This window comes from Nicotiana tomentosiformis, chromosome 2 (assembly GCF_000390325.3).
Source record: "Nicotiana tomentosiformis chromosome 2, ASM39032v3, whole genome shotgun sequence".
NCBI classification, from domain to species: domain Eukaryota; kingdom Viridiplantae; phylum Streptophyta; class Magnoliopsida; order Solanales; family Solanaceae; genus Nicotiana; species Nicotiana tomentosiformis.
In genome coordinates this window covers 176,503,314-176,518,690 of record NC_090813.1, presented here as the reverse complement: position 1 = coordinate 176,518,690, position 15,377 = coordinate 176,503,314, and the positions used below count along the sequence as shown (strand labels likewise).

The following is a 15,377-nucleotide window of genomic DNA, read 5'->3' as shown; positions in this document are numbered from 1 at the left end:
AGCAATTATCCAAGGAAATGTCAATTCTCATTTACAGGTCAAGAAAAATGAAGTTTAACCTTTTAAAAATTCATTTACCAAGTTCAATATGATTTAAGCAATTTAAATTAACATAAGGTTGCAAATATCGCAATTATAGCATGATTTGGGTCCTAGACTACCCGGAGTTAGCATAACAGTAGCTACGCACGAACTTTCGTCACCTCATGCATACGTAGCCCCCACAAATAGAAGCACATATCGTATTATTTCACCTATGGGGTTATCTCTCTCTTACAAGATTAGAAAGGAGACTTACCTCGCTCCGCAATTCCATAACCGGCTCCCAAGGCCTTCCGATAACTCAAACCGACGCCCAACGCTCCGAAACTAGTCAAAAATTGAGAAATTCCATAAATATATACTCAAATACTCATTATAATCCTATTTACAATAATTTTCAACTCCGTTCGAAAAGTCGATAAAAATCACCTTCAGGCCCACGTGCCCGGATTCCGAAAAATTTCGAAGATAAAATTTACCCATAACCCCACGAACTCAAATATATAATTTATTTCCAATTAAATGCCCAAATTCGTGGTCAAAATTCAAAAATATCAAATTCTATGTTTTCTACCAAAATCCCACAATTTCTAATAATTTTCATGCTTAAATCCTCATAGAATCCATGTATTTAACTTATAATAAGTGAGAATCACTTACCTTATGTTGCTTAATAAAAATCGCCCTTTGGAGCTCTCCAATATCGCCCAAACCAAGTGAGAAATGAGAGAAGAAGAGCCAAATCTCGCTCTTAAAACCATTCTGCCCAGCACCATTTCCGCACCTGCGGCTTCGCAGGTGCGAGACCTCTTCCGCTTCTGCGCCTTCTTTCGCTTCTGCGCTCAACCCTTTGCTTCTGCGCTTGCGCAGATGCAGCCAAAACTCCGTACCTGCAGTCCTTCACCTGGCGACCTGCTCCGCTTCTGCGACTCCTATGTCGCTTCTGCGCCCTCCGCACCTGCGGCCAAAACCTCGCAGGTGTGGTTACACCAAATGACAGCAACCCTCAGCCCTTCTTCCAAGTCTATTATCATATTCATAACTAATGCATAGGAAACCATGATATTAATAACGTATTGGGTTTTAATGCATGCATTAGCTTAGTTAAAGAAAAAATTACCCTTTAAAATTTATGCTTGATTATAATATGATATATATTATATTAATGCAAGTTTGATTTAAAGTTTGATACTGAAATTGCTTTCTCTATTTATATCTATACTCCGCCAATTTCTTCATTATAAATTTATAAATATGTACTCTACTACTGGATAGTGGAATGCACTTGTAATCAACTCATTTTCTTTTTATTTTTTTAATTCAAACTTTCTTTGCCTAATAATCCAAGAAAGTGAGAAATAAAATTATATCCCTAGTAGATAAATAAATACTTAGCATATTTTTATTTTTATCAATAAATATTCAGTTCTATGCTATAATATAGGTAGACAAATCAAATAATTTTTTAAAAATCTTTTTCATATAAAAACATTCCTCAGCATATGTTTATTTTAAAAAGATAAAGTGATGGACTGGTTTTGAGGGTATTTTTGTAAACAAACAATTCTTTTAGAAATTGTCCAATGTTTTAATATATCAAACCAAACAATGAATATGAAATATGTTAGTAGAACTAATGTCAGTATAACTAATCCAACCATAATTAATACTAGCATTAGTAATATATCCTATTCAATAATGTTCTTATGCGCCCTACCAAACGACCCCTTACTATACTAGCTAGAGAATAACAGTCATTTTCTGCTAGATATTTAGTAAAAGTAGTTATACCCGCATGGTCTTTTACTACATTAAATTTATCGTATGCTTCAGATAATGGAGACGACCAAATTAAAAGTATAGTCACATTTGATAGATTAATTGCAGTTAGTTTTCTGACCAAAAGAAAAGCAAAAGCACCAAAGATGATTGCAAAATTTTATGTAAAAAGGCAAAATGGCCTCGTAGCCACTTAAACTTGTACCGATTTGTCATCTCGGTATATGAACTTAGGAGTTTTCTATTTTAACACTTTAACACAATAAATTGAGTAGTAATAAACATTCTATTGATGCGTGTTGCTCAATTGTGCTGATGTGTCATACATATCAGCGTCCACATCACATAAATGTCATTTATTCTTAATTTGTATTTAAAAAAACTCCAAAATCAACCCCCTTCCCCCTCGACTTCTGTCACCCCCTTCTTCGTCTTCTATAATATTCCGATTTCTTTCTCTTTTCCCGACATAAACTGCGCTAGGCAGAATTGAGAGACTCACCATAACACATCTACAACCATTTTCCTTTATCTTAAACAATACCAAGATTCTCTTTCAAAAAATTAATAGTATCATAAAAGTTGTGGGCATGATTTGCACAAAATAAATAAAAAAGGGATATCGCCATGGCTATAAATCGTAAATCTGAAATTGCAGCCAGAAAGAAAAACGCCATAAATAGCTAGAGGGTGTGACTATAATTATTTATTATTTTTTACCCATGCTTTCTCTGAAAGATCCCAAATTAAATAAGGAAAATAAAATCTATCAATCTCAAAGACTCAAACCTCCAACTACTCCACTTTCCCAGCCGGCGAGATTTGAAGTAGAAGATTTGGAAGAGGGGGTGATGACGAATTTGTGCTGAAAATACTGTGAAAGAAAAGGGGTGGGGTTGGGGCGTCGGGGGAGGGGGTGTTAGGAAGAAGAAAGAGTGGAGTGGAGAGGAATTGGGGATGGTTTTTTCTTTTTAACTTTTTTCTTTTTCATTAATAACTTATTATTAAATTATTTTTGCTTTAATTATTATTTTTTAAATCAAAACCGTCACATTCACGCGCTTATTTACGGTGTTAGGCACGCACTTTTGTCACGTCAGTTATGTCATTGCCACATAAGCTTGGTCAATAGTCAAAGGTATTTATTAGTATTCATTTTATTGAGTTAAGGTGTTAAAATGGGACAATCCTAAGTTCATATACCGAAATGGCAAATCGGTGCAAGTTTAAGTGGCTACAAGGCCACTTTGCCAAAAAAACGAGTGTGAGAGAATTTGTCAATCAGAGTATTCCACCCAAAACTTTAAGGCTACGAGTAGGGTAATCCATGACATAATAAATCAATTTGGAAATCTTTACACAGTCGACGAGAAATAAGTGTATTTTCTAACAACATGAGACAATATTTGGCAAAGTGAATGTAGGCAAAAAAGCCCATGACTTTGTATATAGATAGAACTATAGCCAGGGAATCGAAAACACATTGGAGTGATAGCAAATGCAGTTTATTATATATGTTAATAGGAAAGGGTTGAATACATAACAACGATCGGTGCTCAAAGGAGGGTTAATTAATGAAAGAGGCTCAAAGATTTAGGAAAAGATAAATCATGGCTGAGGTTTTAAACCCCCAAATGCTGTTAGGAAAATGAGGACTTTAACCAGTGAACTAGGAATTACTATTTGTAGACTATGTCATTTTATTATACCTGTACCATCTTTTTGTGCACATCATTTATATTTATATTAGTAATAATATTTTTCGGTAAAATAGTGTGGGATGACACCGGTTAGACTAACATGCGTCTGCTCCTTACCCAAAGTAAATGGGATGTGTTCAGGAACGTACGGCCAAGAGACGTGAGGCTGTTTTCTAATTTTAAGCTATGGAAGAAAATAATATTGTTGCATTCTTCGCCCCCTCATAAACAGAAGGAGGAAGGTCGTAAAATCAGAATATAAACTAATCACTTTATGAGATAGGAAATTTCTTTTCCAGAAGAGTTTTAACAGTAGGGTCCCAAAACATCATAGTAATTAATTGATTCTTTACATTTGAACCACAAGAATACTAGGGGTCGTTTAGTTCAAAACAAGGTTATCTCATAATTAAAATTTTACTTCCTTTATGAGATAGATAACACCATGATTTTGGTATAAATTTCATATTGGTATCCTTGTTCCGAACAAAACGACCTCTAAGAGTCTATTTTGCATTAGCGGAATAGCTCTTCGGTAGACCATTTCCTACTTGAATTTCTCCATGCATGCATATAACAATTTTACTAAAAAAAGATCTTGTTTTTAATGTAATCACGTTTTTTGACAATATCGCATAAGAAGCAGCTCAAACTGGTCCATTTCCTGCTCTCTTCCACAGATGCATTTGTTCTTCCAATGGCCACTGCATCTTTAATTCGTTTATTTGGTCTTCCTCTATATATACCCCTTCTCACAAAAAGAAAATGTAAAATAGTCGATCTTTTGAAATACGAAAAAAAACGAACAAAAAAAATATGACTGGTCATACAAGATGGAGTCCAACCCCAGAGCAGCTCATGATCTTACAAGAAATGTATAGGAAAGGATTGACAAATCCAAATGCTGCTCAATTACAAAGAGTCACAGACCACTTGTCTTTCCTTGGCAAGATTGAGACCAAAAATGTTTTCTATTGGTTTCAAAACCACAAAGCTAGAGAAAAGAAGAAGCTTAAGAAGAAGCTTCTTATGCAAATGAACCAACAGCAGCAAATGTGTATGAATAACGACCTCGATTGCAGCCTTGCGTGTTCTCGTTCTCCTGCTCTCCACAATTTACCTCTTTTTACTTCATCGACTAGATTAATGGTAAGCGCGATACAACTTTCTTTTTCTCCCTTTCACTAATTATGCCAATCAACAAGTTACGAGTAACAAAAATTAACGCAGGTAATAAAGTTAAATTACATTAATAATGTAAAAATTCTTTGTCAGTATATAAATGACATGCATTAGCCACCAATACAAACCAGTATAATCTAACACTTTATCCCTAGTATGAATAAATCAAGCTTTTGTATACAAGCTAGGTTGGGGTCTGCTTAACCTCCCAGCAGGATGGTGGCGTTTGATTAATAAAACAAAACTCTTGTATTTCAGTTACTCGTTATGTAAGTTTTTTATGTGCCAGCTACTAATGTAAAAAGTGAATTTTACATACCGTATATTTAGGTTTTACACAATAAATCAGTCTGTTTCTGCTCATCATCTAATAAACGACCTTTGGTAGGCTGAACCTATCTAAAAATGCAATACATATATGTGACTTATAATAATCTATATAAATATATAAAGCAGGGCAATACAAATCTGACGTGGCATCTCTCAAATACCAGGGTTTCTATTTATCTCTTTTCTATCTTAGAGCATTGCCTTTTAAAATGAAGAAAAAATAGTTTTCTACTGAGAAATAAACAGTCCCGTATTTTTGTAAATTCCATCGGTTACAGTCGTGTCAAAAGGCAGAAACCCCAACAGTCCCTTCTCCTTAAATGCCTTGCGCAACAGTCGCTCACTCTCCCACTCTTAATTACCATACTTGCTTTCTCTTCAATCCTTTGTGTTTTATTACTCATTCTGTTTTCCTAATCGCCACTGAGGAGTTATTTCTCTCGATTCTCAAGGTAAATCTCTTCTTTATGATTTTGGAACATAGTTATTTTCTTTCATGTTTAGTTTGTTTTCTCCGCGTTCTACCTGCAAGATGAAGGTATCTCTATTATTATCTATTCCCAATTTTAATATTTTAATATTTTGTTTTTTATTATTCAGTGAATATTCTTGGTTTGTTGTTATTGTTGTTAACTCTTGGAATATTTCACAAAATTTTTAACTGTTGCTTATTGCAAGTGCTTACTAAGTTTATTCTGTGAAAAAATCAAATTAACAGGGCATGTTACGGTGACGCCCATGAAGTGTTCGACAAAAAACCCTATAGAGGTATATTTTCCATGGCTGCAGGACAAACCACTCAACAGATGCAGGTCAGTAATTCTTTTACACTCTTGTATAGTGTGGAAAAAAAGAAACAAACGGCCTTGAATAATTGTGATCGTTCAATTATACGGTGTCTCTAAATGTTCATTATAGTTTAAAACTTATTAAAATGAAGGTGACAATTAAAGTTGCAAAACCAGTAGTTTCTATTCACACCCCATTTTAACCTTAGCTTTCAATCAACCCACTATAATTGCCCACCACAATGCGGCAATATCAATCTAACAGGGACAAAATTGATTTGTGATGCTCTTAAAATTGAGAGAATGAAGCTTGTGAAGAGAACACTCAATGGCGCGATGATATAAGCTACATGCACTTACTCTTGCAAAAGATGCAGTATCAATATTTGGCAAATTTGAAGCAACAACTTGCTTTTCCTACAAATTTGGAGATGCCTTCTTATCTTTTATCATACAAGATTTGACCATACTTGTCTTTCTCTTCATCCTCTGTTTTTTAGTACTCTTCTTTTATTCAGATCGCCACAGAGAAGTTGTTTCTCTCATTCTCAAGGTAAATCTCTTCTTTGTGATTTTGGAACATAGTAGATTTTTTGAAATTTTCCAGAAGCTGAATAACAAAAAACAAAATCTTAAATATTAAAATTGGGAATAGATAACAATAGAGATACCTTCATCTTGCAGGTAGGGTAAACAAACTAAACATGATTCTTTTTGAGTATTGGACTTTTTAATTTCCATTGTCTCCGACATTCTTTTTCTACATAAACTTTGTGGTGGTTGATAACTTTTTCATTTGATTAGTGTTAATAGATATATAAATCTGTTATATCAGTCGCCATGCTATGTTTGATTGTTCCTACTGTTTTTTACCTTCTATTTCGCGAAAATTTGATTTTTTGGGGGTTTTCCCACTTTGTTCTATTGAAAATAAAAATTTATCTTGACTTGGAGTCCTAAGATGTCAGCGACAAGCGTAAGGCCTTGAAGACAATCTCTGCTATTCTAGATATTGAAATAGTTAAAATTTCCTTTGTTTTTCACCAATCAATATTTCATAATTACAAAATTTTAATGCTTCAGCTCCAATTTTCTTGCTTTTCTTTTTCCATATGAGTATGTGAATAACCTTGCAGTATAGTCAATCTAGAGCATGATTGACTCAATAGTATATTTTACTCCTTCCATAGTTTGCTAATCATTCATTTATAGAATATTCTGTGAAATTGAATTCACTATTTGTTAGTATTATGTGAAATTGAAGTCATAGTTATTTTTCTACCTCCAGGCAACAGACTTTTGCATAATTGCGTCGCCCAAAGAGAAGTAGAGAATCAAACATCTATTCTTTTTCTCTGAGTTTTCATTCTCAAGTTTATTCTTCCTCTGGTCTATAGCCGCTCAATCTAGAGTAGTTGTCATTCTTCTCAACTTGACATTTTAGCTTTCATCACTTTAAATGACCACATTTAGAGGCTAAAATACTAGAACAAATGAAGTTGGCAACAATTGTGTGGGAACCCCTTTGCTAAAGGGGTTGAGTCTGAGAATAGCTAGAAATCACATAATCTCTAAGGATCAACTATAGTTAGTTGGCTTGTGGTTAGTTTTCTACATGTTACGTTTATTCATTGAGGTATATCACAGTCTAATAATTTGTGTTTGTGATGTACCAAAATCTTTCAACAATGACATCTTTGGAAGAATTCAGTTTGCTAATTATTGAAAGAAGCCAGCATTCGTCTATTCCTTATGGAAAGAGGATAGAAGCTCATATTTTTTATACATAAAAGAACTAGGTAAGCCTGGCAATGAGGGAGCAAGAGTCGTGCTTACCCTTTGAGATGGAAACAGAGATGGAGGTTCAATGCAAATGGAGCTTTGCAAGGTCATAAATGTCTTCTACGTAGTTGAATGTATCTTAGCAGTAGGATTTACACAAAACTAAGTTTGGTTCTTCTCTTCTTTAAAGTCTATTTGTAACCTGATAGGACTATCTTATAAGAATTAGTGCAGTTCACGATTATCTATCACACGATTATCACATTTTTACTAAATTAATTTAACAGACTCAATTACTGTAGTTTTGATGCCGTTATTTATTTTGGGTCTATTTTTAACTGGTTATTTTATTTTGAATGTGATGTGGATACTTGATGATTTTTATTCCTTAATTAACTTGTGTGTAAATACCTTTAATGCTGAAGTTACTCAATAATGTGTGAATCATCAAAGAATATTTTAAATGGCAGTATAATACATTAAATAACATTCCAACTGCAAAGGGTGTTATAAACAAAGGGTAAATGGCAGGAACTTGAGTTTTTAATCAAACCAATAGGTGCAACACCGCGTGTTGGGTAAATTCTTACCAGGGAGGTAATTAAATTGTTGATGCTTAGGAATTAGATAACATAATAGAGCTACTCCTTCATATCCATGGTTTTGTTATATATATATATATATATGAACTTTTTTGCTCTACATATATCTACCTTCCTAGAACAAGACTTCAATACCAAATTTTTTATATTGTTGACGTTAGTCTTTTCGAACGATTCTTTGATGCTAATTGGAAAGTTTGTACGTCATTTATATAAATCTGATCTTCTAATGTACGATCAATAATACTTCATTTATTTGTTTCATTAATAGTCTTAAGATGAATTTTCCGTAACTTCAAGGAGTATTAAATTGAATTTTTTAATTTTATTTTAATACGTTTTAAAAAATTTCATATATAGATAAATCTTAAAATACTTCAGAGGTATAAATTATATAGAAGTATATGCTCAAACTTCAAACTAAACCAAAGTTATGGACTAACGCATAAGTTAACCCAAATATGTATTGTTTCTAAAAAAGATTCACTAATGTCTTTTATAACCGCGCGAAGCGCGATAAATCCACTAGTACTAGTATATATAGTAGGACTACCTGGTGAATTAGAAGACTCAGTGGAAGGGAGGGAGGAAAAATATACAGAAATAGTGATTATGCTAGCCAAGTATATTTTACTGGAGTTTAACTTGTATATAAGGACAATGTAAATTCTTTTTACAATATTTGATCAATAAAAGATGACTACAATTATTTTATATCGTTCGTGTTTATAAGTTAAATCCTTGACATACTTCTCCTGTAATATCATATAGGAAGAAGTTGAAGATGCATCCACTAGACTGATGAATTCCCTCTGGAATATGAATCCTCCTATTCCAACAAAATGTGATATGGAAACTTGCATGATGAGAGCACAAGATCCACACTTCATATTGCTAATGGACATAGTTCCAACTCCAACTTCTCTTCCTTGTATTAGTAGCAATACACCCCTCAAAACCCTAGAGCTCTTCCCTGTCACAGCTTCCAGTAGCCTTAAGGACTTGGCAAGGAAAATTTCATAAAAGGGTCAATTGTGACAGTCACTGTTGGAATTCCACTTCACCTAACTCACCATATGCTAGTTCATACTTATAATACTTCTTGCTGTTGCTTTATTTATAGCTAAATTAATTAGGTTAACCAAATGCTCTCGGACTGTGTTCTATATTCAAGTCTTTACAAGCTTAGTTAGAGTTTGGAGAGTTATACTCGCTCAATTTCAATTTATGTACCTTACTTTTCTTTTTACTAAGTTTCAAAAAATATCTCATCATCTACAATAACAACTTACTTTTAATCTCTAATTCAAAATAAACACACAGTTATTATTTGGACGATTTGATAACATCAAACTAAGAGATGGTTGAATCAAAACAAATTGTTTAAAGTTCAACTTTTAAAGAGGGCAGGCGCAGGGCAATATGTAGAGAAAATAATAATTCGAACACAATTAAGGTTTAAGCTCTTTTCCATTCAATGATATATTCATAGGACACCTGTACATGACTATATATTTAGTACATCAAGGAGTCCTCTAGGCTACTGCTGTGCTATCCGTATTCCTAGAATGTTTATGTATATCCCAACTACCTTATCACGTTGTCACATAGAGTTATACACATGTGGGACTTCACTTGGCGGCTAGGGTTAATAATATATTATACACGGCTAACTAGAAGTGTAATTCTAATCCTAGTCAGGATCTGATTGTCTATCATCCCCCTCAAGCTAGTGTTGGGATTTTGCTGCTTGCTTCGTAAAAATTGAAAATGAGATTTGGACAGTGGCTTGGGGAGCATATCTGCTATCCGCTGCAATGAAGGTATAAACCTAGTTACCATGGCCCCTTGAACAACCTTCTCACGCACGAAATGATAGTCAAGCTCGATATATTTGGTGCGAGCATGCAACATAGGATTAGTCGTAAGGTGAAGTGCGCTAATGTTATCTATAAACAATAGTGGAAGTCGAGGTACAGAGACACCAAGATCTCGCAATATGTAGATAACCCAAGTTATCTCAGCAGCAAGCAATGCCAATGGTCGATACTCAGCCTCTACACTAGGCTTTGTAAAGTGTTCAACTTATTCGACGACCAGCTGATGCAGTTAGAACCAAGAAAAATATATAACCCCGCAGTGGACATTCTAGTGAGGGGGCAACCTGCCCAGTCGGCATCCTAAAAAACTACCAGATTGAGAGAGGAGTGAGCAATCAGTGGGAGACCAAAATCAGAAGTCCCAGCAACGTAACGAAGTGTCACGACCCAAAATTCCATCAATAATTGTGATGTCGCCTAACCTACTTGCTAGGCAAGCTAAGACTCCACAACAGTAGTAGAATCTAATTATTAAGCCATTGATTGAGATAAAATATAAATAAGAAAGAGGAATAATTCCCCCAAATAACATCATGAATACATAAGCCAAAGACATGGTCTAAGCACGACCACAACTGTCTCACAAACTCCCAAAACCTGGTGTCACATTATCACGAGCACCTATCAAGAGTAAGTAATCTCAACTGAACAGCGACATCAGTCCGAAAAGAAAAATAAATAGACAAAGATAGATAATAGTGAAGGAAGAATCCATATATTGCGGATCGGATCAAGTAAGGCAGCTCACCATGAAGTCTTCAAATAAGCTCCAAAACAGCTATATGAGTGCCACTACTATCTGCCTTAAATTTGCACAAAAATATGCAAAAATGTGGTATGAGTACAAAACGGTTTTCAGTAAGTATCAAATCTAACCTCGAGGAAGTAGTGACGAGAGATCGATATTAAAACCTACTAACAGTCCAATAAACAAATGAAAGCATAAATAGAGTAAAAAATAAGGTTGTTACGATACAAGTGAAAACCTTATGAAGTTTATGAATAGAGAGTAGCACATGTAGCACATTGTCTAAGATAAGCCTCAGGAACATAGATACCTTCCCTGTGTGAGTGACTTTTACTTTAGAAGAATTAGGTAACTTGACAATTAAACAGATAATGGTAATAAAGATAAGAAAGATGCAAGGTTAAAACACACGTGTTCAGAAGCTCCTGAATCTATGATCCAGGAGCTCAAATTGGAATTTTCAATTGAGTAAGAGGAATTAGAGTTGGTAAAAAATACACCAGCAGCAGAGTTGGCATTGATCTCAGAAGATTTTGACTGTCCCACTTAAATCTGATTGAGAAGCCTTACCAACTATGTGAATTGATCTGAAGATAGTTTCTGAGCAAATTGTGGTCCTTCAGTAGGATTAGTCTGTATCACTTTTGATTCATCTGATGCATTAGCAGCATTATTTCTTACATGCCCTTGAAACTTCTTGGATTTGGTGAGTTTGAAATCAGATGGGAAACCTATAAGCCTAAAGCAATTTTGAATAGTATGGTTAGTCATATTGCAATAGGAACATATCTTTAGTCATCATGGAATAAGAACATATCTGATTGTTGTTCTTCCCTTTGTAGTTTTAAGAACCCATGTTGTTACCAACTTTCTGTTGGGAGTTAGATAGAGTAAGTGTTGCATGTTTTCCTGCCATGAATAGAGATCCATCTCTAGGAAATTGAGAAGGTGCATGCACCTCTCTTTGATTCTCATCCTGCATCATAAGAGAATAAGCATGGTTGACAGTTGGAAAAAGGTTGATCATCATTATGTTACTCTTGGCTTGTGCATAAGTCTCATTCAATCCCATAAGAAATTGAATGAGTCTTTCGTCATCTTTGAATTGAGTCATTTTCTGTTTTCCTCTACAGTTGCAGTTGCAAGTGCAGTGAACATTGGTGTTAAGTGTGTCAAGTGCAGTGAACATTGGTGAAATGAGTCTTAGCTTGGTAAAGCATCCTGCAATATCATATGATCCCTGCACTAAGTCAGCCAATTTCTTTTGCAGGTGATACAACTTAGCACCATTTGGTTGTCCAAATCTGTGTTCCAAATCAGTAGCATTGTCTACAATGTTCTTTGTGAGTAAGATTAATAGCCAAGATGTAACTATATCGTTACATCTATTTTAGGTTTTCAGATATAGAGAGTTTTGAGTTGGGAAGGGTATATAAGACTCATCAATGAAGCCCAATTTGTTTTTGGCTCAAAAGGGAGATGAGGATGGATCTACTCTACCCTTTATATCCACGTCCATCAAATTGTCACGACCCAAAACCCACTATAGGTCATGATGGCGCCCAACGTCGCAGTTAGGCAAGCCAACGGTGAACTACCAACTTAATTGTTTATTTTATTATTGTTGAAATCATGAATCTTATTAGATAGAGAGATCGATGCATCAAAAATAGTACATACGTATGATTTAAGTAAAATATAAAGTAGAAGTATCTCAATGGTAAGAAAAATCATAAACAAATACTAGAACAACCCAAAACCCGGTGTCGCAAGTGCATGAGTATCTACTAGGAAGTACAATAACAAAACATCATATGTTTGGAATACAAGATAGACGCGAAAAAATATAAATAACTCTGATGGATGCTTAGATCGTAACATGGGATGCAACTCACCGTAAATCCCCGCAATAGCTGCGCCTTTACGCCAAAAAGACCACCATAAATATATACATGCACAATAAGTGCAGAAGTGTAGCATGAGTACGTAAATCAACGCGTACCCAGCAAGTATCTAGCCTAACCCCGGAGAAGTAGTGACGAGGGGTCGACATTGACACTTACTAGTGGTCTAATAAATCAAGTACAATAGAATATAAACAAGTATGAGGCATGGTAAATAAACAGTGTAAACAAATATAGGTACGTGGTATGATCCTCCTCTGAACAGTAAACACAAGCTCTCAATTATCGGTTACCTCCTCAACCAGAGTGTGTGTGTGTGTGTGTGTGTGTGTGTGTGTGTGTGTATGTGTGTATATATATATATATATACATATATATATATATAAAATATTCCCCACCAGATAGGTCGTCACAATTTAAATCAGAAAAACTCATGTATACACTGGCTTCTTGTCAAATATTACGCACGATTCTGCCGAGGCGAACGTCCCGATCCCATAAGTATGTTTCATGAAGTTGCCGAGGCGAACGAGCCGATCCCACAAGAGTATTTTATAGAAATGTCGAGGCGAACGACCCGATCCCATAAGAATATGATACTTGATACTGCCGAGGCGAACGACCCGATCCCATAATAATATGATACTGCCAAGTCGAATGGCCCAATCCCATTAGAATATGATATTGCCGAGGCAAACGGCCCAATCCCATAAGAATATGATATTGTCGAGGCGAACGACCCGATCCCATAAGAATATGACACTGCCGAGGCGAACGACCCGATCCCATAATAATATGATACTGCCAAGTCGAATGGCCCAATCCCATTAGAATATGATATTGCCGAGGCAAACGGCCCAATCCCATAAGAATATGATATTGTCGAGGCGAACGACCCGATCCCATAAGAATATGACACTGCCGAGGCGAACGGCCCGATCCCATAAGAATATGTTACATAGTTCTGCTGAGGCAAATGACCTGATCCCATTAGAATAAGAAGCTTTAACGGGTCCTTGACCCCACTCACAAATGTAAGTGTGAGTTATGAAATTTAAGGAAGCTTTTCGATGAAAACGCACAACACATGAGAAATTCGTAGGGGAAAACACAATTATTCCATGACTAATCAAGTAACTAGTCAAATCTCTACAATAGTGAGTCTGTCACTCAACGCAAGCCTAGTCTCAGGTCGTAACGAGAAATAATGGAATTAAACATGCAAGGATAACTCAATTTGTACAATTAAAGCTTGGCGTGAACCTAGGTCTAGCCGGACATAATCAGGAATTCTAGCATACGCATGGACACTCGACACCTTATACGTGCGTAGCTCCCACAACACGTAGCACATAACAAATATAATACCTACGAGGGTAATTTTCCCCTCACAAGGTTAGACAGGAGACTTACCTCGCTCCGAAGTTCCATAACCGGCTCTGACGCCTTTCTAACACCTCAAACTGATGCTCATCAATCCGAAACTAGTCAAACAATGTGCAAACCAATAAAATATACTCTAACACTCATAATTAATCAATTTATAATAATTTCTAACTCCGCTCGAAAAGTCAACAAAGTCAACCCTCGAGCTCACATACCCGGATTTTGAAAATTTTAGAAGATAAACATTACCCATAGCACCACGAACACAAGTATATAATTTATTCCTAATTCCATGTCCAATTTCGTGGTAAAAATCCAAAAATATGATTTCTAGGTTTTTTTTTAAAATCCCACAATTTTCCAAAATTTCCATGTTAAATCATTATAGAATCCATGTAATTAACTTACAATATCTAGGAATTACTTATCTTGCAATAGATGATGAAAATCTTGCCTCCAAGAGCTCCAAAAATCACCCAACCAAATGAAATTGTGAGAGAAATGGGCTAAGTCCCGAAATAAAGTCTCAATAACAGCCTTAGATGTCGCGTTTGCGACATGAGGCTCGCAAATGCGATGGTCGCAAATGCGAAATAGGCACCGCAAATGCGAAGCCTGACCAAAACTGTCTGCGTCGCAAATGCGACAAAAGTCTCGCAAATACGAGCTCAGTAACTTCGCAAACGCGACAGTTTGTTTGCAAGTACAAACTCCCCTGCTCCAGCCCATCTTCGCAAAAGCGAGAATGATCTCACAAATGCGATAAAAACCTCGCAAATGTGAGAATAGTGCAACAGAACGAGCTGAACCTCTACAAACCCCTCCAGAACGCGTCCAAAACTCATTCGAGCCCTCGGGGCACCAAACCAAACATCCACACAAGTCTAAAAAGATAACGCGAACTTACTCGCACGATCAAAACAAAAAAATAAGCTCTAGATTCATGAATCGGACGCCAAAATGTATAAAAGTCACAATGAACTTCAAAAACTTCTAGAATTGCCACCAATCGTCTGGACCACATCAAATTAACTCCGAATGACACCAAATTTTACAGGCAAGTTCCAAATGACGAAACAGACCTATTACAATTCCCGAACCCAAAATTCGAACCCGATAGCCTTAAAGTCAAATCATGGTCAAACTTAGTAAAAATTCCAAACTTTCATACATTCAAACATCGATGAACGCATCTGATTCATACTTAAACATCCCGGAATGACGCCAAACTTTATGCACAAGTCACAAATCACG

At 35.6% G+C, this 15,377-nt stretch overlaps 1 protein-coding gene across 6 annotated transcripts; it reads left to right on the top strand.

The window, feature by feature from the left end:
- Window positions 1–4,337: 4,337 nt before the first annotated feature.
- On the top strand, window positions 4,338–9,373 carry LOC104104709 (WUSCHEL-related homeobox 3-like). 6 transcript variants are annotated; one of them, XR_011414400.1, is made up of 3 exons: window positions 5,233–5,485; window positions 5,752–5,845; window positions 8,977–9,114. XR_011414400.1 is itself a non-coding variant. In XM_033658312.2 (2 exons), the coding sequence occupies exons 1-2, from the start codon at window positions 4,338–4,340 to the stop codon at window positions 9,226–9,228; spliced, it is 585 nt and encodes a 194-aa protein (XP_033514203.1). In that variant the 3' UTR covers window positions 9,229–9,373. The 6 variants fall into 6 exon arrangements, 1 of the variants encoding a protein (XP_033514203.1); XR_011414401.1 differs by lacking the exon at window positions 8,977–9,114 and adding an exon at window positions 7,615–7,896; XR_011414402.1 differs by lacking the exon at window positions 8,977–9,114 and adding an exon at window positions 6,340–6,398.
- Window positions 9,374–15,377: the final 6,004 nt, after the last annotated feature.